The 27604-nt window shown below is 43.5% G+C and overlaps 1 protein-coding gene across 1 annotated transcript in view; it reads right to left on the bottom strand.

The window, feature by feature from the left end:
* The window catches only part of LOC124594102, a 394923-nt gene extending 369758 nt beyond the window's left edge, over positions 1-25165 (bottom strand). The window contains exons 1-2 of the mRNA XM_047132453.1: positions 25087-25165; positions 24628-24884 (exon numbers count right to left, since the gene is read on the bottom strand). Coding sequence (XP_046988409.1) covers positions 24628-24650 — 23 coding nt within the window. The 5' untranslated portion in view covers positions 24651-24884; positions 25087-25165. The remainder of the gene's footprint in view (positions 1-24627; positions 24885-25086) is intronic.
* Positions 25166-27604: the final 2439 nt, after the last annotated feature.

Raw genomic sequence — 27604 nt, 5'->3', positions numbered from 1 at the left:
TTTATATGATCATTCCACTTCAAATCGTTCCGCACGCATATTCCCAGATATTTTACTGACGTAACTGCTACCAGTGTTTGTTCCGCTATCATATAATCATACAATAAAGGATCCTTCTTTCTATGTATTCGCAATACATTACATTTGTCTATGTTAAGGGTCAGTTGCCACTCCCTGCACCAAGTGCCTATCTGCTGCAGATCTTCCTGCATTTCGCTACAATTTTCAAATGCTGCAACTTCTCTGTATACTACAGCATCATCCGCGAAAAGCCGCATGGAACTTCCGACACTATCTACTAGGTCATTTATATATATTGTGAAAAGCAATGGTCCCATAACACTCCCCTGTGGCACGCCAGAGGTTACTTTAACGTCTGTAGACGTCTCTCCATTGATAACAACATGCTGTGTTCTGTTTGCTAAAAACTCTTCAATCCAGCCACACAGCTGGTCTGATATTCCGTAGGCTCTTACTTTGTTTATCAGGCGACAGTGCGGAACTGTATCGAACGCCTTCCGGAAGTCAAGAAAAATAGCATCTACCTGGGAGCCTGTATCTAATATTTTCTGGGTCTCATGAACAAATAAGGCGAGTTGGGTCTCACACGATCGCTGTTTCCGGAATCCATGTTGATTCCTACATAGTAGATTCTGGGTTTCCAGAAATGACATGATACGCGAGCAAAAAACATGTTCTAAAATTCTACAAGAGATCGACGTAAGAGATATAGGTCTATAGTTTTGCGCATCTGCTCGACAACCCTTCTTGAAGACTGGGACTATCTGTGCTCTTTTCCAATCATTAGGAACCCTCCGTTCCTCTAGAGACTTGCGGTACACGGCTGTTAGAAGGGGGGCAAGTTCTTTCGCGTACTCTGTGTAGAATCGAATTGGTATCCCGTCAGGTCCAGTGGACTTTCCTCTATTGAGTGATTCCAGTTGCTTTTCTATTCCTTGGACACTTATTTCGATGTCAGCCATTTTTTCGTTTGTGCGAGGATTTAGAGAAGGAACTGCAGTGCGGTCTTCCTCTGTGAAACAGCTTTGGAAAAAGGTGTTTAGTATTTCAGCTTTACGCGTGTCATCCTCTGTTTCAATGCCATCATCATCCCGTAGTGTCTGCATATGCTGTTTCGAGCCACTTACTGATTTAACGTAAGACCAGAACTTCCTAGGATTTTCTGTCAAGTCAGTACATAGAATTTTACTTTCGAATTCAATGAACGCTTCACGCATAGCCCTCCTTACGCTAACTTTGACATCGTTTAGCTTCTGTTTGTCTGAGAGGTTTTGGCTGCGTTTAAACTTGGAGTGGAGCTCTCTTCGCTTTCGCAGTAGTTTCCTAACTTTGTTGTTGTACCACGGTGGGTTTTTCCCGTCCCTCACAGTTTTACTCGGCACGTACCTGTCTAAAACGCATTTTACGATTGCCTTGAACTTTTTCCATAAACACTCAACATTGTCAGTGTCGGAACAGAAATTTTCGTTTTGATCTGTTTGGTAGTCTGAAATCTGCCTTCTATTACTCTTGCTGAACAGATAAACCTTCCTTCCTTTTTTTATATTCCTATTAACTTCCATATTCAGGGATGCTGCAACGGCCTTATGATCACTGATTCCCTGTTCTGTACATACAGAGTCGAAAAGTTCGGGTCTGTTTGTTATCAGTAGGTCCAAGATGTTATCTCCACGAGTCGGTTCTCTGTTTAATTGCTCGAGGTAATTTTCGGATAGTGCACTCAGTATAATGTCACTCGATGCTCTGTCCCTACCACCCGTCCTAAACATCTGAGTGTCCCAGTCTATATCTGGTAAATTGAAATCTCCACCTAAGACTATAACATGCTGAGAAAATTTATGTGAAATGTATTCCAAATTTTCTCTCAGTTGTTCTGCCACTAATGCTGCTGAGTCGGGAGGTCGGTAAAAGGAGCCAATTATTAACCTAGTTCGGTTGTTTAGTGTAACCTCCACCCATAATAATTCACAGGAACTATCCACTTCTACTTCACTACAGGATAAACTGCTACTAACAGCGACGAACACTCCACCACCGGTTGCATGCAATCTATCCTTTCTAAACACCGTCTGTACCTTTGTAAAAATTTCGGCAGAATTTATCTCTGGCTTAAGCCAGCTTTCTGTACCTATAACGATTTCAGCTTCGGTGCTTTCTATCAGCGCTTGAAGTTCCGGTACTTTACCAACGCAGCTTCGACAGTTGACAATTACAATACCGATTGCTGCTTGGTCCCCGCATGTCCTGACTTTGCCCCGCACCCGTTGAGGCTGTTGCCCTTTCTGTACTTGCCCAAGGCCATCTAACCTAAAAAACCGCCCAGCCCACGCCACACAACCCCTGCTACCCGTGTAGCCGCTTGTTGCGTGTAGTGGACTCCTGACCTATTCAGCGGAACCCGAAACCCCACCACCCTATGGCGCAAGTCGAGGAATCTGCAGCCCACATGGTCGCAGAACCGTCTCAGCCTCTGATTCAGACCCTCCACTCGGCTCTGTACCAAAGGTCCGCAGTCAGTCCTGTCGACGATGCTGCAGATGGTGAGCTCTGCTTTCATCCCGCTAGCGAGACTGGCAGTCTTCACCAAATCAGATAGCCGCCGGAAGCCAGAGAGGATTTCCTCCGATCCATAGCGACACACATCATTGGTGCCGACATGAGCGACCACCTGCAGATGGGTGCACCCTGTACCCTTCATGGCATCCGGAAGGACCCTTTCCACATCTGGAATGACTCCCCCCGGTATGCACACGGAGTGCACATTGGTTTTCTTCCCCTCTCTTGCTGCCATTTCCTAGGCGATTCAGTCCGGAACCACGCTGCTGCTACGTTCGCAGGTTCGAATCCTGCCGCGGGCATGGATGTGTGTGATGTCCTTAGGTTAGTTAGGTCTAAGTAGTTCTAAGTCTAAGGGACTGATGACCTCAGATGTTAAGTCCCATAGTGCTTAAAGCCATTTTTTGAACGTCCTAACGCAAACCATTCAGAAGTTATGACAATAATTGTCAACCTTTTTCTTTTTAACTACACCCTATGCTTCGGTGGAGACCTGTCCACCATCCTGTTTGACAAAGACAGTTGTTTTAAAATTTTGTGAAGTGTCAGGATTCCTCTCCAAATGACATCAATAAACTCTGAGCTAATGGTTATGCCCCCGTATTTTGCTTAGTGAGCTATCCATATAACGTGTCATCAGAATGATTTTCTAAACAATTTCTTGTTTTTAATACGCGCCAACCGCGTATGTGACGAATAAATCAGATATTCTCAAAGAAATCTGCTGATGTGTGTTCCCGATAACAGCATTTTCCCGATAACAGCAATTTCACAACTGAAAACAGATGTCGTTCAAACCACGAAATGTGTATGTTGATGTCAAGTAAGGGCGTTGATTATAATGCTGATGAGCTCTTAAATCCAACACCAATCAATTCAGCAACTACATACTTCTAATTCGGCTCGCAAGATATCCGCATAGTCCGTTACTTGGTGGTCGCTTCTAATTCTCAATACTTAAAAGAAAATTTTCATCCTCTCTCATAAACCTGTAACACTGATCATTATGAAGACGCATGTTAAGGTTTATACAACGTAACTGCTATAGTGTAAACCCTGCATCTACATCTATTCTCTGGAAGTCACCTTGTGGTGCATGGCGGAGAACACTTCGTGTATCACCGTCATTTCTCCCGTTTCCAGTTCCTCCCACGAATGGTGCTTAGGAATAACCACTGTCAGTAAAATAAGCTCAAATTTCTCTGTTTCGCGTGTCATGGTCGTCTCGTGAAGTAATTATGTTTTACAGGACGGAATATTTGTTTGACTCGTCTTGGAATCCACACTCTCAAAATTTTAACAGTAAACACATCCAACCAATTTGGCAGCGTCGATTGGCCACTAGAGTTTCACTAGCATCTCCGTGGTGCTCTCGCTCTTGCTAAACGAATCAGTGAAGAGACGCGTGGCTGATCTTGGCATCTTCTCTATCTATTTTGTTAATCAGACTGGCGACCAATACTCAACGATGGGTCTAGCGAGGGGTACCTCCTATGCGGATGAATTAGATGTTGCTACGATTCATCCAGTGAGCCTGTCAGGCAACTGCTTTTCCTGAGGCCAGAGCTGCGATTTTTACTGCCTTCAGGGTCTCAAGGACAAGCAGAGTCGGCTGAGTTTCACAAGATCGCTGGATGCGCAATAAATGTTTATTCCTTCAGAGGAACTTTTCAGTCTTTGAAAAGAAAGTAATACGCCGAGCATAAGAACTGTTCCCTAAATCAAACAAGGGATGAACATCACAGATATAAGACTGTAGTTACTCTTTCACATAATTTATACAGAAACATACAGATCCACCATCATGTCTAATATTAGCTAACTTTTGACAAACACCGAACTCTAATTATATGGTACCTCCGGAGTTATCGGATCATATATTGGGTCAACGTGGCTAGTGAAGACATTAAGGTGGAAGGTGTTCTGTGGCGCGGAGGAATTGGAATTGTTTAAAACAAATGCAAAGCCAGACACTGTTCAGTTTAGTTCTGGGAAAAAGTGACTAGGAAATGGCAAAATGATATCCCGTGGTTTACTGGCAGAAGCCGACAGAAAGTTTCTGGAAATTTACGCACAGCAACAGGATATTCCACATGTTTCGTCCGCGAGTTGGGGTTCCCGGAGCGCATCAACACCATCAGTTGGCAAGTGTGTTGTAACAAGAACCCATACGAGGGAATATCCCAGTGTATCGCATCCGGAGCGTAAATTCCGAAAGCATTATGCCTGTTAATGCACGTAGGCCACTAGGCGGCCACTTCATCTGATATATGTTTTTCAGCATTTTCTGATTGTCACATACATTCAAATGAAATAATTAGAATACAGTCTCTCGTTCTGACAAAATTCCACGTTGCTTTGACTATAGTTCTTTCATCCATTCCTTTTGCCCAGTTGAGATATCTAAGAACGATACTAAACACATAAGGTACTGAAAATATACAGCGTTATAGAATTAGATTCTGAACGTTTATTATTGAATGACTTGTATTTGTTTGAGTAGATATCTCTTTATTTCTTTACCATGAGTAAAGACATCCCCGTGTTTCAGGTAGGTAGGACTCCCTATATTTGTTACTACAACGGTGAGGAGAGATGTGAAGCAGCGAACAAGGCACTGACTTCATATTCGGAAGGAGCTGGAACCAGTTCACAATTCAGTCATCCAGTATTTTTGACATAAAGGAACGCTGATATTCTTACGGCCTAAATCTAATGTTTCTTCGTGTGGCCTAAGCCATTTATTAACTGTATAAATTTAATTGCACGTGTTCTCAAGCTGAGCGCTTCGACGCTTTCTATCTTGTGCCAACCGGTAGCTCATTAGCTTTTAAGTGGTCTCGCGGGCGACTGTAAAATCAGTAACGAATAATGAGAAAGGAATTCTGTGACGAGCGTCTGTGGTGGGGTTAATATACAAACTATATACATTTGCGAAATGTTGACGCCAGAACAACTGGTCGACCTGCGTCGTTTCTGAAAGTACGGACTTAGATACTTGAATTTACACTTAAAAACTTTCCCACCGGCTACGTAGCTGCGTCCACTATTATAATCATGGAAACAAAATTCTAAACAAAACGAAGACAAAATAGCGAGTTATGATAAAATCACGAGTGAATGAAGAGCGAGTTGAGCCTGACTACAGTAATTTCCTTGCGAAGATTTTTCTTCTTGTAGCGTTTTTGCCGCAGTACTGCGGCACCGCAGTATAAACCACAATACGTAAAGCCTTTTCTTTATTAGAAAATAAAAGCACCCGCTCTGCTCTGTTGCAGACAAGTGTTTGTTTCTGATAATCCGTACCAAAGCTACAGTATCATGTGAGAATTTTCACATACTAAACATTCAGTAAATATGTGACCGGAACACTGCTACATCCGTACATGCAAGCATCTGATAATGTATAAAGAAACTGAAACTGCTCACTACCGCATCTCGACCGCAACGTAATAACAAAACGACAAGTGAATTTCATGCTACAACGGAAACGTGTGAAATAACGTGGCTATCCTTAAAGATGTGAAAACCACCAAAGTGAGGGGATAGAGAACAGGTAGAGCAATTTACGGGTAGGAAGTTGGCAATGCATCTACTTTAATAGCGTTCTAAAATGCATAACCGGTAAATCTCCAGCAGAAGACTCACATAGCGGGATTGCCTCGAAGGACGGCTTCCGCGAACCGTTCGGAATTCCAGGTCGTGACTTGATTCTCCAGCCGGAGAAGACTACTGCTGCTATAATAACGGCTGCTACAAAATAATCAGCGTTCACTCAGTGAAGGCTGAACTTATTGAGTTAAATGCGGGCGTTGCATAATTCCTTTTAAGAGAGAAGCTAACTGATTTCCGCTTTTAGAGAGAAGCCAACTGAAAATGCGACTACAGTTCGTTTCCGAAGCTCTTCAGATTTGTGTACTGTACATATCAACAGCATAAACCCTAGATACAAATCTCCACCTATGATACCACAGTACAAATAAAACTATATACTTTACTTGTAAATTCTTTCGAACGGTCTACCCGACGGGAGGCCCTAGCCACACGACATTTCCATTTTTCCAATATATTAAGTATACCTTACGGCTTGGATCACATGTTATTATTTAAATCAAAGAAAATAGTGTTCTTATTTTTCACAGGCAGGGCGGATTGCACGAATCGCCAGAGCTTGCAAAAAACAACCAAATGAAACAAAAAAGTATATTGAAACTTGGAGTGTGGTTCACGATTGATAGGCCTGGATGTGTGTACTTCAATAGAGACCGCACGTTAGCTAACTTTTGACAAATCCCAGACTGCTGCTACTGATGTGGTACTTGCAAAGCTATCAGATAACTTGTATACGGGGTGACTCAGCTGGGTTTTACGCAAGCCGCAACGCCTTCAAATACCAGAAGCATGGTTTTCGTGTTCTCTTCCTCGTAAAACGCAAACCATTAGTCCAACGAAAATAATGAACAGGGCCTTTTTGTTCAAAATTTAATGTAGCTAAATTCTGTACTGGGATATGTTTTCAGTAGAGGCGTAGCTTTCGAATCATTCAAGAAAAACGTACCAAAGTGACGTTCAAATGGATTTTCCTTGAATAAATCGAAAACTGTGGCCTCTAGTGAAAACGTATCCCAGAACAAAATTTAACTACATTAAATTTCCCCTAAGATGGTCCTGTTCATTTTTTTCTGTAGGACTGATAGGTTGAACATCGCGAATGAGCGAACATGAAAATTCGCATGTGGATTTTGAAGGCGTAGTGGGTCGTATAAAACCCATAGGTAGGAGCAATTGAATGACCCTATATGGTGGGTTAACATGGCTGGTAAGGGAATTAGGAGGGGGAAGTGTTCTGTGACATGCGACACTTGGAGGCAATAGATAAGTGAGTAGTCCAGAGCCACAGGTGACATCGACATCTAGGCTGTTGACGTGGGACTTCCAGGAATAGGAAGACAACGATTAAGTATACGTGTTTACAAGACATATCTGAACGTCCTCTGTTTTGCTGACGACATTGTGTTCTTGCCTCCATCGCAGATGAACTTCAGCATAGGGTCTTTTTATGCAGAATTTAAAAGTGGACTTGAAGTTCAACTGTATTAAGACTAAAATAATGCTTGAAGGTCATATTTATGAACAATGAAGAAGTCCTGATTATAATTTATCGTGTGGGTGTATATATACAATTCACAGCAATATTTATTCAATGAAGTTCAAGAGGAATATGCAAGAGCTCTGGTCTCAATTGACCTTACAGAGCGATATCCAAAGAGTCTGTCTATTCCATTGTTGTTGAAGGGGACGTGTAGATGACTTCCAAGATGGTGCACCGTGGGAAACGGACTGCAAGAGCAGGACGGTTAATAGTTTACACAAACGGAAGCGGAACCAGATCTTATGTCTCTTCCCATGATAATGACTTGTAGCTATAGAAGCTTGGACTCGAGCCATACAGCAAAATATATAAGAAATATCAAGGTATAAATGTGATTACTTGAGAGCTGATGATGAAATAAACCAATATCACTATCAGTCTATCATCATCAGGTAACAAAATTATTTACGTCATCGTGTATGGTATCCATCTTGATGTGGCGTCAGGAACAAACCATACTGGGGAACTGAAACACCGTCAATAACATTGATAAAGTTAAATACTACTGTACGACTAATAGATTGTGTATAGCGAGTGAGAGGATATGAAAATTCGCACGTGGATTTTGAAGGCGTTTTGAGCTGCATAAAACCCATAGGTTCAATCACCCTGTATGTTGGATTAACATGCATGTATGGTATACATCCATGAAATGAGTGTGAAAACTAAAAGTCTCAGGTGGTACGGTCACGTTAGGAGCAGAGGGCAGAACACGGTTATAAGGGCAATAATGGATGGAGAAGCCGAAAGAAGGACACCACCAGGACGACCGAGAACGAGGTGGGAGGATAATACCATGGGAGACATGCAGGTACTGGGTTTGGAACGTGCAACCTGAATATACAGTGCACTAAGATTAATCCATGCTAATGCTTCCACATTAATATTATAACACCGAAAGTAACTATCTGTTATGTTTTCACGACTAAACTGCTGAATCGATTTGATGAAATTTTGAATGGAGATAGCCTGAACCCTGAAAAGGGCACAGGCTACTGTAGAAAGAAAGGAGAAGTTGCCTAAGAGGGTGAAGTAGGGAACGAAAAAACTTTGGAGGGGAGCGGGGCACATCATGAGCTATGCTTACCCGAAAAGGCAGACACGTGAAGGCAGCCGACGTCATTGCACGTACAGTAGCTTACATACTCATCACAAGAAACTACGGTTATGCGAGTGCAGCTGCGTGTAACGGAAAGTTAACTATATTACTGCGTTTTACTGTTATTTTGTTAAAGAATTTTCTAAATTGATAGTCGTTTAGTAGTGAGAAAGAATATGTGGAGGATAACGGCAGGATGTGGGATACGGGGCAAGCTCATACAGCCAACAAAAAATGTGTGAGGGAATCAAAGTGTAGAGTGAAAGTAAGGGGGAGCTCTCACAAACATTTTAGGTAAGAACAGGAGTGAGACAGGGAGAGAGTGAGACAGGGAGGTATTATATCACCAACCCTCCTCAAGTTGTCACTCAAAACCACCGTGATGTGCAGGAGTCGCCATAGGGAGAAAGATAAATGTTCTGGCTTTTGCGGATGATATTGTGGTGATAGGAAAGAGCATGGAAAACCTGAAGAAAATGGGAAATATACTGACGGAAGAAGCTACGAAAGTAGGTCTAAGAATAAATGAAAGTAAAACAAAGTTCATGGTAATAGGAAGAAGTGCTCAGTTAGGACCAAACCATCTAACAATCAGGAACCTAACAATACAGAAGACAGTCACATTGACGTACCTCGGTGTCAGCATCAACAACAAAGCCTTATAGAACAAGAAATTGTAACGAGAATTTAAACTGGGGACGAAGATATTTAGGAGCTATACATAACATAACATCATAAGATGTAAGTTAGTATTCAGGGAGACAAAAATAACAATATATCAGACCATCACGAAACCAACAGCGTGCTCCGCAGGTGTGACATGGGACCATGCCAAAAAAAAAAACTGTTGAAAATAAAGTACTGAGAAAAACTTATGGACCAGTGAAAGAAAATGAACAGTGGATAATAAGGAAAGAAAGATTACTCAGACAATTATACACACCACCTGACATCGTAGCAAGTGTGAAAACTAAAAGACTCAGGTGGTAACGACATGTGAGGAGGAGAAGGGAGAACGTTGTAATAAAAGCAATAATGGATGGAGAAACCGAAGGAAGGAGACAACCAGAACGGCCGAGAACGAGATGGAAGGGTAATACCATGGGAGACACTGGGGCAGATACTGGGTCTGGGAGACGAAGATGCAGCTGACAGGCAGGTGTGGCCAAGGACCGGCTACGGTTTGTGTGGCCAGTAAAAGTAAGTGAGTGAGTCGTTCAGTGACGTAGGATGGTCTTTACTTTAATTTTTTGACACTACAATAAGAATAAAATCACACAGTGTGATGTAAATAATTTCATATTACAGGATGGTGATGATCGGTTGACAAAAACTGGTATTGAGTGAATGTTCATTTATATCAGCAGGTCTTGATGGTATTTAAATTTGAGTTTCTTCAAATTCTTGCAAGAGTGGGAAAGCTGCTGCGCAAAACACACAGATGAGTGCCCACCAAGACACCGAATACCGCCTGGTGATGTTTGTTGTTGTTGTGGTCTTCAGTCCTGAGACTGGTTTGATGCAGCTCTCCATGCTACCCTATCCTGTGCAGGTTTCTTCATCTCCCAGTACTTACTGCAACCTACATCCTTCTGAATCTGCTTAGTGTATTCATCTCTTGGTCTCCCTCTACGATTTTTACCCTCCACGCTGCCCTCCAATGCTAAATTTGGGATCCCTTGATCCCTCAGAACATGTGCTACCAACCGATCCCTTCTTCTCGTCAAGTTGTGCCACAAACTCCTCTTCTCCCCAATTCTATTCAATACCTCCTCATTAGTTACGTGATCTACCCATCTAATCTTCAGGTGGTGTTAAGGGCACGTAACTTAGTAACGAAAACATGGAAGCGGAGCAGAGACGAACGGAGAACCATTCTAGCGACGATGCGGCCGCAAATGGGGATATCCGCTGACACAAGCGACTTTGACAAAGGACAAATTTTTATGACCCAGACACTAACAAGGTGCGTCTCGGAAACGGCAAGGCTGGTCGGCCGTTCGCGTGCTGCTGTAGTGAGTGTCTATGAAAAGTAGTCGAAGGACGGTGGAAGCGGGAGTAGGCGATAGTGTCCACGCATCATCACAGAACGTGGAAGTTGGAGGCTTGCCTGTTCTGCAAAGCAGGTTAGTTGGAGATCTGAGACAGATCTGACGAGAGAATACAGTGCTGGTGCAGAGGCAAGTGTTTCGGAGCGCACCGTACAGAGCACATTGTGGAACATGGAGTTTTATAGAAAACGACCCATAAGTGTTCGCATGTTGATGCAACGATATCATGAACTGCTACTGCAGTGAACACTGGGATCATCGAGATTGGACCGTGGATCAATGGGAATGTATCGCTTGGTCGCATAAATCACTTGCCTAGATACATTAGGTCGATTGTCGGGTCCGGATAGGCCGCCATCCAGGCGAACGACATCTAAAAAAAAACACCACTTGACAGTTAGACGCCCATGGGGGCAGTATTATGCTATGGGGACGTGTTCACGTGGGCTTCCGCGTGAAAATACGATCGACTCTCGCTAATCCGTTCATTCCTAGTTGTTAAGTGTGCCACAAGGCATGTCGATTTTTCCGATTTGGTAGTGAACCCTCCTTTGTTGCAAACTACTTAAAAGTTAAATTCAATTACTTTTTCCTTTATTATCGGACCACTGACTGGAATTCCTATAGGTACTGCGTTGTTGTACGAACCATGAATAAAGAGCTATGCTCAGTTCTTCATTCTCAGTCTTTCGCATAATCTTCCGTTTTCCTAATTCGCTGTCCATTTGTGTTGCGTGCTATCGAATAACATCTTTTATTCTGATGTCATAGATAGTTGCTCGTCCTACACTGCACTCAGCAGCAATGTCTCTCTTCGGAGAGCATCAGTTCAACGTATCTAAAATTTCGAGTTTCTGCTAGTGTAACGTGTTTCCTTTTGGAAGTTATGATACTCAACTGTACAGAAATCCACAATTTCAGATATGTATAGCTTTGTTTGACATTGTAACTAACTATTAGCATTGTTGCACACTACAATCCATTGTTCTGTGCGCTATTTGTACTTGAGTGACTAGAGACCGGATTACGGAGAGGCCGGACTGGATTTGCGAGAGTTTAGTGTAATCAAAGGCACCATGACAGCTTTGGAGTACGTTAACATTACATGCTTGATGCCTTTTTCGATGTTTCAGCAGTTTGATCGTCTGTCTCACAAATCCAGAGTCACGATACGATTGAAGAGCAATATAGTGCACTTACGTTGATATATTGACCACCAAATTCGCCTCATATGAGCCTTTTGGAAAACGTCTGGGGCGCGATTGGACTACAGCTCCCTGCTCAGAAACCATCGACCAGTAATTTACGCGAATTGGTGACCTGTACTAGACACCTATTTCCAAAAGTTCTCCAGAAATCTACTAAGCACTAGTCGAATTCATTACAAGCAGAATCGCTTGTGTATTCTTTTAAATGAGGACCAGCATGCTATTAAGCAGATAGTCTTAACGCTTTGGCTCATAAGTGTATATTGAAATAACTTTTCCTATCCAGCGCATCGGTGGGGCTGATATTTCACTTTTTAATTTATAAACACAACCTTGGGCAGCTTGTCACCTTATCCCACATATCGTGACATTGTCTTATTCTGTCAGAGTCATACCATTTACGGAGTGTCACTTTTGGTGGTTCCCCGTCCCTTCTTTACGAGAGAGGATAAACAGAGGCAAAACATCCTCTCGACTGAGCTCCGGGCGCTGTCGATACGTATGTGGGCTGGTGGTTTTCTCCGGTGCTGCTGCCCGAAGCGCCCGTGCTGCTATCTTGCGGCCATCTCCATAATCGGCGCACGGCGCGCGGCCCGTCCGACGAGACATTGAAAATTGGCCGCGAGTGAAAGCCGAGCCGAGCCGAGGCGAGGAAAGTAATGTCGCCGCAGCGAAAGGAAAGGGGTCGCACGCTGCCCACCTGGCCCCTCGCTAGCGCCGCCGTGGCGGGTCCTGGAAACGACCGCGGAACACCGCGATCGCGTGCGTCTGCGCCAACGCGCGCTTTTTCTGCTGCGTCATTGCTTACTTGAAAAGGAATAGTTGTTGATAACACTTTCTTTCCTACGTAAAAGCATATAAAGTGCACGGGTTGATGAGAGGGGGAACATATTTCCACGAATGAAGTAGGGTGGTCCATTCGTTAGAATAAAGCTGTAATACACGGAACTGTGCAGCACTGTGCCATCAGTGGCCAAAGTACAAACTGTTCGCATGTTTACTTCCATTGCGTGTCGGCGACGTTTCACCAAAGTCTCAGTACGACACCAGCCTCAAAGTAGTCTACGGCGTCTCTGGGACATCCATCTCTTCCCATTGCGAACTTGCCTTTAGTAGCTAAAATAAAATCGTTCCGCTTGCTGTTATCCACGACGGAGGAGAGTTAACTGTTAGTTTAATATCAGGTACTAGCATCACTGAGATCATTCTGACCGCTTCATCGTATTTTAGATCTACATAGAGTCGCTTTCAGAGTCTTAGTCACGAACGGCTAGGGTTGATAGATAATGTCCTGGGGAACAACTTTCGTTAGGGACAAAACGTTCACTCATGCTTCCTGGCTGCGCTGGGCATGCTTCAGTATACGCTGGCCTCAGGACGGAAAGATTTCACAGAACTAGCAGGGTTTACTGACCAGGTATGCTTGATATTATCTACCACAGTAAACTGATAAAGTGATTTTCAACAAGAAAAGCTTAAAAAGAGGGTCTCTAAGTGGAGATAAATATTTTAGAAGCGAACTGGGAACTTTAATTTTGCTGGGCCTATCCCCTTGCATGTGGTGTAGATAACTGAATTGCAGGCAACACGCACGGCACGTGAATGCTGCTGTGTGTCTGTACCCTGCCACCTCCCAGGGTTAGAACAAATACAAAAGGATGCTTAGCGCCGCTGGAAAGCGTCAGGAAACTTTTTGTCTCGAACAGAATTTGTTCCCCATGATGTCATCTATCACATCTAGACGTCTGATGTAGAGACTGTATATTCGGTCAGATTTTACTAACCTCTCATTCCAACCCCATTCCCACAAAAACTCCTCGGAGAACAATATACGCTTCTGCCTGCATAATAACATAAAAGGAATAATTGATGAGATCTTCTCGGAATGTAAGTTGAATAAACTGGTTAGTGTATAGCAACGTTCCAGGAAGTTTCATTCTATCTTCTGACTTCACTAAGAGATGAATTTGCCGAAACGGCAGCATCCATCGACAAGTTTACTCGGATTGTATCCCGAGAACAAATTTGTGATATTCGCTGAAGACGCATATATCGATAGTTAACGGGAATAACGTCCAAGAGGTAGAGTTGTTTACGGAGTGTTACTTTCTTTCTATAAAAAAATGTGTGTGAAATCTTATGGGACTTAACTGCTAAGGTCATCAGTCCCTAAGCTTACACACTACTTAGCCTAAATTATCCTAAGCACAAACACCCACACCCATGCCCGAGGGAGGACTCGAACCTCCGCCGGGACCAGCCGTACAGTCCATGACTGCAGCGCTAAGACCGCTCGGCTAATCCCACGCGGCTTCTTTCTATAAACTCTTGTCAACTTCGCTTATTGATTACGCTTGAACTAACGATCTTCCAGTTAAAAAAAAAAAAAAAACAGCTTCAACTTCACCTAAAACAAGAAACATTGTCTTATGCTGTATAAAGTTTTTCACGTCAATTTTCCTCAGCGAGAACAACTTCAGTGTCCACCTACGCTTAACAGTGGCCATCACGTCTGACTCTCTCTCCACCAGCCCCACCTCCCGCCTGCTAACGTGCGTGGTGATGCGGGCTTTCGACTCGTATTCGGTAGGACGACGTCTCAAATCCCGTCCGGCCATTCACATTTAGGTTTCCGTGATTTTCTTAAATCACTCCAGGCAAGTACCGGGATGCTTCCTTTGGAAGGACACGGCCGATTTCCTTCTATATTCTCCTCCAATACTGGCTTGTGTATGCCTCTAATGACCTCGTCATCGACGGAAGGTTACACCCTGAACTTGCTTCCTTCCTTTCCATTCTCCTCTTCCTCGTCCACACACTATTGTTCTGCGCGAAGACTCCCTCAAATCCTCTTCTACCTACCGATTATAACCTTCCACTCAAGCTCGATCGAGACTCTGCCACAAACTTTCCACGAAGTCGACTTTAAAAGTTCGCTGCACGTCTCCCGTTTCTCTCGCTCTGTCCCGCAGCCCATCGATGAGCCCAACATCGGATTTCACACACATATCTCATTATGAATTCTTATCTTCCGTCATCAACGATCTCGTCATCGACTCGGTGTTAATTCCTAGTCTTACTTCCATTTTATTTTCGATACATGACTTTCGATTAACTATTTCGTCACGTAATAGTAACCATATAATTGCTAAAACTCTCAACTGAGGCAGTCAGCTTCTCTCTCTGTTAATGCCATCTATCAGCTAGCCTAAAACTATCAAGATAAATCCTGGAGCACCGAAGTTCCCATTGACTTTACGCTAACTCTGATATTTAATAGTTCATGTGTAATCTGTCTCAGGTTGTTTATATTTTCTCATGTGAGTTCCATCTTTACGACGCAGTGTTCTGCGCATCCTCCTCAGTGCGTTTAAGTGCTATCAACTTTGGTGGTGAGAGTTCTCTCAGCAGCTACGTGCCTCAATGGTCCAGCCGCACGACCAGAAAATACTGCTTGCTTAAGTCTGCTACTGGCTGACCGAATGGCTATTCCGGAACCACCGGCAGCTACAGCGTTAAACAACGCAACGATTGTTGCCTACTATATCTAGAGTTCTATGATTCTAAGACTGGTAAAATGAATCGCTGACCAATAGTACGTCTCTTTTGAAACTAGTAAAAGGGATATACCAGTCTCAAATATGTTACAATGCGATCATACGGAATTCTGTTAAAAACTGAATTGATTAAGTTGTAGGGAGGGGTTAGACGGAGGACAAGGATACAAGTCTTGTAGGAACTTTTACAAGACATATTCACTAGCACATGGAACGCGTGCTGAAGTTGTTAATCTGTTGTTAATCTGACAGTGAAGGGTTCAGTAGAGAGCAAAATTTCAAAGTGAAAGTGACACTGGTAAACTTAGTATAGGCTATTGAAGCCTTTGGTTACAGCAAAACCAGAGGGCTGAAAATGCATGTAAGAGAGCGTGCGAAGCAATTTGAAGTGGAACGAATACAGAAAATTAATCGCGAGTAAGGCAGATGCCAGACTGGGATTCAATGGAAGTAACCTCAGGAAATGTAGCCCTTCGACAAAGGAAGTAGCTTACAAAACACCCGTTCGGCCAATACTTGAATACTGTTCAGTCAGTATGGGATCGGTGCCAGACAGGACAGATAGAGAAAATAGAGAAGAGCAGCACGTTTCGTTACAGGTTCATTCAGAAAGCACGGAAGCGTCACAGAGATTCTCAGCCGACTCCTTTGGTAGACGCTGAAACAGAGGCGTTCTGCATCACGGTGTGGTTTCTTGTTAAAATTTCGAGAGCGAACGTTCCTAAACGAGTCAACAAATATATTGCTTTCCCTTACATATTTCTCGCAAAAGACCGTGAAGATAAAATTAGTGACATTCGAGCCCACACTAAGGTTTCCGCCAGTCGTTCTTCCCACGAACTGTTCGCGACTGGAACAGGAAAGGTGGAACTGGCAATAGTGCACGAAGTAATGCCCGCCACACACCGCAAGATGGCTTGCACAGTATACATACATATGTAGTTGTAGAGATAAACAAATGAGGACCCGATTCTACGTGGAAATACTGTTTACAAGATTATATTTTTAAAGAGGATAGTGAACTCATTCTTCTGGCTGCCAAAAGAAGAGACGTTTTAGACTATAGAGCGGACCTTGCACTTGGACGCAGTCGTCTTCTCTCTCGAGTTTCTTCTATTTTCCTTTCATGCCGAGTATTTTAATCTAAATTCAATTGCTGTTCATTTATTCCGAGATCTCTCTTTTCCTTTTTAGTTCCTACCACGTTGTTCAGTCTTACTTGTCATGTTTAACACAAACTGATATCACATCATGTTTCATATTAACAGAATCTTCCGTCGGTTCTTGGTAGAACAACATTATAATAATCAATGAAAATCACCAGTTTGCTTTTGTTCTACAATATTATTTTTATTGCTAACCGATTTTCGGCTTACAAGGCCATGTTCAGACATTTACTGAGTATTATCACCAAGGAAGTTAAATGTTAGCAGACAACATTGGAAGTAAGTAACACATCTAGAATAAAGTAGAAACATACAGTGAGTAACATCTTTGCAATGAAATAGTAAAAACTGAACAGTACGTAAATAACAATGGAGTTGACAGGAAAACCTTTAGCACAAAATAGGAATAGCATGCCTACATAACAGTTTCTATTAATAAACAAAACTAATAAAATAAGATAAAATTAGTACTAGACAAGGCTGCATCAAGAGGTATGAAACATGGAGAGTGATACGCAACCAATTAAAAAAGAAGAGACAGTTGTCAATGTAAATACAAAATGGTTCAAATGGCTCTGAGCACTATGGGACTCAACTGCTGAGGTCATTAGTCCCCTAGAACTTAGAACTAGTTAAACCTAACTAACCTAAGGACATCACAAACATCCATGCCCGAGGCAGGATTCGAACCTGCGACCGTAGCGGTCTTGCGGTTCCAGACTGCAGCGCCTTTAACCGCACGGCCACTTCGGCCGGCAATGTAAATACAGAATACATCATGTTTCAGTTATATTTTTTCCGTATAACGTTTTACCCGGGTACCCCACAGGTCTTAAAATTTATTTTCCGTTCACAGTTTGCAATGCACCATCGATCACATTCTAACGCACTACTTTTATCTGGTCATAAAAGACGCAGCTGGATGTTGAGGTGCAATGGAAACAACCCCCACACTGTGGCTAACACATGTAAGCCATATCCCCACTATATCCTTTGTCCAGGAGTGCTAGTTCCACAGGATATGCAGGAGAATTCGAGTGAAGTTTGGAGAGTAGAAGATGCGGCACTGGTGGAAGCAGAGCAGTGAGGGTCGTGCCTGGATAGATCAGTCGGTAGAGCACTTGCTCGCGAAAAGCAAAGGTTGTACGTTTCCCCGTTCGGCACACACTTTTGATCTGCCAGCAGGTTTCAGTGGTAAAGACGTTGGGCTCCAAACAGGAGTGTCCTTCTGCCTTCTTCATGTGGATTCCACGTGGTTTGATTAAACCACTGAAACACAAACCGGTAGAACTCTTTTTTTCCGTGACCACACCTCATTGTCTCACCATGCCTTGCTTCGCTGATATCATAATCTTTATCTTAATGACAGCCTTGCGGATGGATGTGGAAAATCCAAGTACCAAAACGGTCTACCATAACACGAGTAACAATAAATAAAGGATCAGTAAAACCAATCTTATGAAGACGTCCGGAAAATCTGCAATTAGAAAAAAGAAAAAAAGATGCTGTGCTGTGCTGGGTAGGCTCCCTGCTAGTAGTTTATGAGAAATTAAGTCCAATTTTAGTTCCAGCCAGAAATTATTCGTGGCGAACACACGTTGGTGCCCATAAGATGCTAACCAAACTTCAGTCACCACCAAGGCGTCAGCATTCAAAGTGAAAAAAAATAGGGACAAGTCTGTTAGCTCCATTCTTGTTTCACCAGCATTTAGTGATGCGTTGAAGTATTTGGGAAATTGAAGCATATTTGATACGAATAAAAGGAGCTGCTCGTCATGTGATAATAAATTTCCTTCTCACAAAGAAAAATTAAGCATTGAAAGAATCCGCTTATGTGCGGCAAATACAAACGGTCCAACGTAGCAATCCTCAGTGCTAATATCGCAATGGACAAAGAACGCATCTCCGTCTGTGATTTTAGAACTTACACCTTAAGTTACATTCTCCGATTTTAATTTCTGACCACTATCTGTTAACGCCTGCAATTTTTTACCCTATTAGTTTCTTCTTTCGATGTGGAAACGATACACGAAAAAAGGAAAGTGATGATCTGAATGTCGTAATGCACTGCACTGGAAAGAAAAACTCGAACTCGAGTAACGTGTATGCATATCAGAAACTGAATATTATTATTCAAATACGATCGTCTAACACATACTACACAACAACCTCAACTTCACGGGCAGTGGTGGCAGGGCTTAAAAGAAATTTCGCATCATTTCCGATTTATGAGGTAGCTATGAACGAGAGCTGCCTCATCTTAATGCAAGTGTATACTGTAAAAATAATGGCAGACAGTACTTCGTACCTTATTTGTCGTTCCTATTCATGTTCTACTTGCGAATGACACGTCCAAATGTCTGACCGTATGTCTTGATACACTACATGTTCTCCATTACATTACAGGTTGGCTTTCCGACGAGATGTACGATACATGCAGTAGAGCCGTTCTGAATCCTGCCCTGAATACTGACTCTCAAAACTTACGCAGCAGGGTTTATTCAAAATAATGGCTACTTTCTTCTAGAGATCTCTTAGCTTCTCCGTAACTAGACTGCCTGATTACCGATCCAGCAACAAGTATCACAATTCATTCAGTCTCGTCCCATAATTTAAGTTAGGTATAGAAAACCCATGAAATCAAGATCACACATGAAATCTTCTTTATTTGGACTGATTACTTGTTTCGGCTAACAATTTAGCCGTCTGCAGATAGTAAACATTCTTGATTAATTTTGGTGCCATTACAGCTTCTCACACCGTTGAAATCCATACACGACACAATGAGAAACAGTTTTTCAGTGTTTGTGGCCAATGTAATTGAACGATGGCCTCAAAATAAACTGATAATGATTGTGTCAGTAAAACAAAACATCTTTGTTTTATGATCATGGCCACGAAAGATGAAAAGCTGTGTTTAATTACGTTATATATGGATGTTGTCAATTTAAGAAAGATTTTAGCGCAACACTAATCAAGAATGTTTAGTGAGATGAAGACGGCTGGATTGTTAGCCGAAACAAATAATCAATCCAAATAAAGAAGGCTTCATGTGGGTTTTCAGTCCCTAATATAAATAAAAAAATTACAACAGATCGCGCAGCTCCTGCTTGACAACATCAACAGACCTGACCATCCCTTAATTCTAACCGTTGGGAGGTCTAAACAGGCGATCGAAACTCATTTGCATGGTTTCCTCTGCGTCCGCTTAACTGTGCCTTAGATTTCTCGTAGCTCATATAAGTCATTTATTTGTTCGCAAAATAACTGAATCTATGTGCTCATTCCACTCCAAATCGCTTCCTAATGCTACACTCAGAATTTTAGTTGCTCTCGAAGATTTCGGAGGCGTACCACTAAACGTTTTTCTTTGAATAACCTTGTATTTATCTATTTCCGATACAAGCTATTATTAATTGCATCAAGTGAGTATTTTACCTCAGCCGTTATGAACTTCCCTACCGTCACGCAACAGTGGTTTGTTGCTTGTATTACCAGCAAACAGCAGTGCTTCTCGCAATATTTTCTTTTGATCACCGACGTATACCACTATTTAGCAGTCCTTTCGAATTTCAGACATCTTGAGCCGAATTACGACGAAGTTTCGGAGCAATACACTCTTCTTCCTAAACGAAATCTCTCTGTCGAACGACCACGAATTATTCAGCCACTGATGATGTTGACAGTGAGAGTACCACTATCTCGACAAGTGTACGCTCTCTGGTGTGTTTCCTGGTGGGTGTGTTACGCCTTTGTTGGCTAGTGAGCATGCCTGTTGCAGCGCCCCGCTCCTGACGAAATGTCGAGGTTGCAGTCTTTGCAGCCGGGTGAATTCTGATACTGCTCTGATGCTATTCCAGCCGCCGCCCGTTTGCCTTGAAGGCGGCGTGCTATGCATGCCGGAGCTGGTTTGGTATAGGCCGCTACAATTGATGTGCTGTTAATAATGCTACAATCCCATTTTCGTTGTAGGCAACGGAATGGAATTTGTTGAACGGTTTTATGCTGCAATCTTTCCTTTACTGACGAAAAGAAGGACCTAGTAAGTTTCTAAGGGTCCTGTAGATGCCTAGTCACAGTTGCTATCGCCTGATGGTGGCCAGCCTCAGTATGACAGGAAAGGGGAATGATGGAGGTGCACGATTGCTCATTGAGTGACTATGCAAAAATACTGATTTTAATTACAAAATCTCTCCTTGGTGTTTTATGAATAAGGGCATAAGATGATGACGATGAGGGTGAACTGTCATGAGCCAACCAACTCTTAACTCCACATCTACATCTACATCTACACCTACAGCTACATCGATTCTCCGCTATCCACCTTGCGGCGCATGGTGGAGGGTACTCCTTACCCTCCTGTACGAGGGAAGAACGACTGACTATATGCCTCCGTATTAGCCCTAATTTCCCGTGTCTTCTTTTCGTGGATCTTGCGCGCGATGTATGTTGAAGGCAACATAATCGTTCTGCAGTCAGCCTCAAATGGCGGTTCTCTAAATTTTCTCAGTAGTGTTCCTCGAAAAGAACGGCGTCTTTCCTCCAGGGATTCCCATTTAAGCTCCCGAAGCATCTGTATAACACTTGCGTATTGTTCGAATCTAGCAGTAACAAATTTAGATCCCGCCTCTGAATTGCTTCGATGTCCTTCTTTAATTCGACCTGGCACGGATCCCAAACACTCGAGCAGTACTCAACAACAGGTCACATTAGCGTCCTGTATGCGGTCTGCATTACAGATGAACCAGACTTTCCTAGAATTCTCCCAACAGACCGAAATCGACCATTCGCCTTTCGTACCCTAATCCTCACATGCTCATTCCATTTCATATCGCTTTGCAAAGTTTCGCCCAGATATTTATATGACGTGACTGTGTCAATGAGGACACTAATAAAGCTCTATCCGTACATTGCAGGTTTGTTTTTCCTATTCATTCGCATTAAATTACGTTTTTCACATTCGTCACACCAATTAGGAATTTTGTCTAAGTCATCTTGTATCCTCCTACAGTCAATCAACGTCGACACCTTGCCGTATACCACAGCACCATCAGCAAACAACCTCAGATTGCAGCTCACTCAGTCTGCCAAATCATTTACGTATACAGAGAATAACACTTCCCTGTAGCACACCTGACCCCTAACTCTAGGGATATGTTGGCGATTTTCTCTGAGATTAGATTATGTACGGACACTAGATTTCATTCTCTCACTTCTTTCATATGAACCGACTAGTAACACAGAAACACAACATTCTGCCTACATTGTCAAGACTGAATATCGGACAATTAGGTGTAAGTCGAAACTAGCTTCAAAAGGGTAAGACGCCAATCGTCACGGTTAAATGAATTCTTTCCAATTTCGTTAGTTGGTCACTTTGCGATTCATTTTACTAAGGATGTCGAGTAACTTTAGTTTCACTGTCGAATCAATTTTGAATATTGTGGTGATCACATTTTGAGTAAGGAGGTTGGCTACAGGTTCTCAACAGAATCGGCGAGGAAATGAACACATGAAGAACACTGGCAGTAAAAAGGGACAGGATTATAGGACATGTGTTTAGACGTCAGGGAAAAACTTCCGTGCTACTAGAGGGAGCTGTAGAATGGAAAAAGTGTAGGGGAAGACAGAGCTTGGAATACATCCAGCAAACAACTAAGGACGTTTGATGTAAGTGCTACTCTGATATAAAGTACACACAGGAGAGGAAATCATGGTGGACTGCATGAAACCAGTCCGAAGACTAACCACTCGAAAATAAAAAAAGGAATAAAAAGAATGGGAACTGACCATTGCAGTTGTTTCTAGAGTTAGTCTACGATGTACTCTTTAGAAGTAGTTAAAGACCGTTAGTTCAGCTTCCGCATCGGATTGCTGCGATGAACCCATTCAAAAGCGAAGCTATACAGGACATTTGTAAAACAACGCATAGCGTTGAACATAAGATAAACACTAAAACGTAAATCATTCCCATATGAACTTTACTTTATCTTGTAGAAATTAATTGTCGTTCCAGATCTGGAAGCGGGCATTTGCCTTAATTATTTTTGAAATCTTTATTGGAGATATCAGCGATCTTTGTCTTTTGAAATTCCTTAATAAACTGGAAAGAATAACGAATGTCTGTTCGTCCAAGCGATCCAAAGACATCGACACCCAGGCTCATACCGTGTTTATTGACTTCTGGAAGGCGTTGGAGATAGTTCTGTCTTCTACCAAAGAAAATACATGTTTCACGAATACAGGACGGCTACCCTAGTAAACATAATTCAACAATGGTTTTGGGAGAACTTGCGCGATACGAAAATACCGGAGTGTTACAGTGCCGATATAGTTAGCGATATAATAAATGAAATGGGGGATAACATCGGACGCTTGGTCGAGGGAATGGTAGTTAACAGTCAACGTAATCTGAATGTAACGAATAGCGCATAAACACAAAGAGAGGCCAATTATTGTTTGATTACACGATTGGTGAGCAATCACAGGAACAGGCCCCAACAGCAAATTGTCTAAGATTGCGCACACGGAGCGGTTTAAACCGTTCGCTTATACTGGTTGTAAGAAAGGCAGATGGCAGACAGATTGCCTCGGGAGAAGACCAACAAAATTTAGTTCGTAGTTGAAAGAACAATCTTTCGGTCAACTTTACATATTACTTATCAGATTGTGGCTCTAACCAGCTAAGATGAATGAAAAATTTCCTTCACCCTTAAGAACTCGCCCATCTGGAAAATCATAAGAGGCATTGCACTTAAGCGTAAAATTTGCGGGACTGTACATTCCGGTATTTTCAAGAGCATTACCAGAGGGAGTGAAGAAAGCTTGGAGTTTAATATTCTACCGACGTCAAAGTCTTTAAAGAGTTGGAGCTCTGGCTTGGATTGGACAAGGTTGGCAGTATGTTGACGCGGTAACCTCGAAGGCACCATGCCGGTAATTACCTAAGTGATTCAGGAATACCACAGAAAACTTTATACGCATACTGCTCGACGTGTTTTCGAACCAACCCTGAAGCGGGTCCAATGGAGCATAGCCGGAGCTGACCCCAACGATAAAATCCTGAGCCCCCTCGGTACCGAATTATGGAATTTTTGATTTGAATACTGATACCCACATAGCCACCAAGGCATGCTGTAGACCAACACACGAACATCTCATATTTGCCAGATAGGACAGCGATATTTTTGCGTGTGATGGTACGTAAATCTACGTACATCCTCCGAAAACTCTGCATTTAAATGGCGGAGAGTACTTTGTACTATTTCCGGTCATTCCCTTTCTTGTACCACTTGGAAATGGGGCGAGGAAAATGATGCCTAATTGCCTCTGTACGAGCCTTAATTTCCCTTATTTTGGCCTAACGGTCCCTTCGTGACATGGACGTCAGAGGCTGTAGAATCGCTCTGTAGTCTGTCGCAAATGCTGTTTCTTTAAACTTCCCCGACAGCAATACCCTAACCCTCAGGTACAAATCGAACCAACTGGTAAAAATCCAGCAGCACGCCTTGAACTGATTCGGCGTCTTCCTTTAATCCGACCTGGCGGAAAATCCCAAACGTGGACCGCAACATGTAGCAGCTGAAATGGTCTATAATCCTACTTCTCTACGAAGTCCATGTACATTACGAGCAATGTAACACTTTTAGTACCGCTTCTCGTCCCAGATGTCTGTACAGATCCTATTATCTTTATAATAATTTCCTCGCTGGCGTGTGAAGTGGGCTGAGCACTTGCACATAGGTAACTATAGTGGATTCGCACGGCCCATAGGGGCTCTGTAATTTGCGTTAATGAGCGAGCAGCCAGCAACTCACCTGAGAAGTGCCGCGGACTTCATTTCCCGCGTCGTCGGCAGGAAGGACGATGAAGACTTCTTCGGCGACGTCCGAAGTAGGCGAAGTGGTAGCCGGGAAAAGAAAAGGGGTGGAACTAGTCGCGCAAGTCCCGCGGGCAAGAAACTTTTCCTGTCGAGCCACCGACACCAGACTGCGAGAGTGGACGCCGCGTCGGAGCGATAACGCAGAGAAACGCGCGCGGACCCACGAGTCACTCGGTTTCCCGCTGACCTCGACTGAAACGAAAGGCAGCAATCCTGCTTAGACTGGATGAGAACAGAGGTGAGAATATAGTGAATGAAATATGTGGCATGCACGATCCTTCTTCGAAAAAAAAAAAAAAAAAAAAGAGTACAGAAGCAAGTGAACCGTGGGAGGTGGCGAGATGCAAAGCAAGGTAGGTACTAGCGAGAGCGAGAGTGAGGCGTGGACACGCACTTTGTGAAGGCGGCGGCTGCGGCAGCGTCTGACCGTCGGCTGGCTAGTGAAGAGTAGTCATGTCACCGGCCGGTGGAAGTGGCCAACTAACCGAGTTGGTGCGCGCGCGTCCTTCTCAAGGAGTTGCACTTTCACCCGCGGCGCCTCGCCCCACCCCTCTCCACGCCTCTACCTTACCCCCCCCCCCCTCCCCCCACCCCCCCACAGCTTCACCTGTCGGCAAAACAGCGCGTGCTCTTACGCGGACCCCGTGACATTGCTTTGTCACCGGCCACTTCCTCTTAGCGCACGCTTCCCGGTCGCATTATACTCCGGGATCCCTTCGGCATTGTCAGAGATGGATCCGAGGAGGGGCGGTATCGTGAGGGTCACACGAGTGACAGAGGGAGAAAGGGAGGGAGAGGAGTAAGGTAGGGACATTAAACAATAATCCAGAATGAGATTTTCACTCTGCAGCGTAGTTGCGCTGATATGAAACTTCCTGGCAGATTAAAACTATGTACCGGGCCGAGACTCGAACGCGGGACCTTTGCCTTTCGAGTCTCGGCCCGGCACACAGTTTTAATCTGCCAGGAAGTTTCATTTAACAATAATGTTCCATTGACAATGAGGTCATTAAAGACGAAACACAAGTTCAGATTACACGAAGATGAGCTGCGGTCTTTTCTAGGGAACGATTCCACAATTCGCGTTAAACGATTCCGGGAAACGATGGACAAGCTTGATGACCGGCCCGGGCAAATGAAACCCGCTCGTTTCGGATGCAAGCCCAGCGCATTAATCAATATGCCATCTTATTTGACAGAGACGCTTCACTTACGGGTTGCTGTTGATTATCCATATTATTGTTCCACCGAAGCACCACAGGGCTTTGCCCGTCTGACTTCTAATATAGCTGTATGATATTTAGAGGAATAGCTTTTTTAGTTTATCTAAATCGCGTTTGCATGTCTGCCTGTTTTGTCTGTAACTGTTATGCCCTGAATTCTCTGGTTAATGTTGATATTGGACGCTTGTCTGTAGCGTCTGGTTAATGGGATCCTAACTGTTTTATTAGTTAGTGGGTCGAAGTAGATGCCTTTTCATAGAATTTTTCTGATTTTCTTTTGATATAGGTATAGATGGATGGTTCCTCTAAGAGGTCGTTAATGTGTGTGTTTGGTGTGTAGCGGTCTGCGTCGGCGATGACGCGGAGGATTCTGTTTTGGAATCTCTGAATTTTTCGCGGATGTCCGTCTGCTGCCATAGACCAAACTTCCGATCCATATAAAATACTTGGCAGGATAACTGCCCTGTATAATCTAAGTTTCATTTCTATGCTGAGTCCTCCAACTTTTAAGAGTGGGTACAGTTGGATGAAAGCAGTGTAGCCTCTACCTCTGGATCTGTTTATCTGCTTTGCGAAGGTTAAGCGTTTGTCTAGTTCAAGGCCTAGGTATGTAGCTGAGCCACTCCATTCTATTTCCTTTTCAGCTACAAAAATACGTCAGTTTGGGGGGGGGGCGAGGGGGGGGGGGTTAGTTTCCTCGTAAACATGACTGCTACGGACTTTTTAGGATTTATCTTTATTTTCCAAATATTGCACTATTTTACGGTTTCGTTCAAGTGCTCCTGCAGCTTTTTTGTTATGAAATTGAGGTTGCTGCTACTCCTGTAAACCGCCGTGTCATCGGCATACAGCGCTATCTCACCTCCTGCCGACTTTGGCACGTCGTTTGTGTATAGCGAGTATAATATGGGGCCAAGAACTGAGCCCTGCGGAACTCCTGCCACAGCGTCCCTGATCGCGCTTACATGTTTGCCACACCTAACGCGGTACTGCCTCCCTGCCAGAAACGAGTCAGTCATGCTGATGGTATGTTCTGGAATGCATAACTGGGTTAACTTGTTTATTAAGCCATCATGCCAGACTTTGTTGAATGATTTCTCGATATCGAGAAAGACTGCTGCTGTGCTGTGTTTCCGGTCTCTCGCCCTACATATGTGTTCCACCAGGCGCAGGGATTGATGGATGGTGCTATGTTCAGGACGGAATCCAAACTGCTCAGGGATGATTGTGTTATTATCTCGCTGGTTTGGATAGGGCGCTGAGGATGAAGCACTCTAGTACTTTACCTAGAAAGCACAGGAGTGAGATGGGTCTACAGTTTTGTGAAAGGATAAGGTTCTTATTGGGTTTAGATAGGGTTACGACCTGAGCAGTTTTCCAGGCTTTTGGGAAGTAGGTTAGGGAAAGGCATTGGTTGTATAGCGTGGTGAGGTAGGTGATTGCGTTGGGAGGCAGGTGTTTCAGGTGTGGACCAGGGGAGATGACGTGAGTACGGAATTGTGACTAACGATGTCGCCAGTAATTCTGCCTTACGGGTTACGTACCACCTACTCCCTTGGGGAGACCTACGACTCCAGAGACAACACGGACATCCGGCTGCAGAACAAAAATAAAAATAACAGCTATACCCCGAGGGACTACTGTTCATCTTTAGCTGATCCTGTGATGGAGGAAAAAGCACTGGAGAGT

This window comes from Schistocerca americana, chromosome 2 (genome assembly GCF_021461395.2).
Source record: "Schistocerca americana isolate TAMUIC-IGC-003095 chromosome 2, iqSchAmer2.1, whole genome shotgun sequence".
Classification (NCBI taxonomy): Eukaryota; Metazoa; Arthropoda; class Insecta; order Orthoptera; family Acrididae; genus Schistocerca; species Schistocerca americana.
The sequence above is the reverse complement of the archived record's forward strand: the minus strand, read 5'-3'. Positions and strand labels throughout refer to the sequence as shown.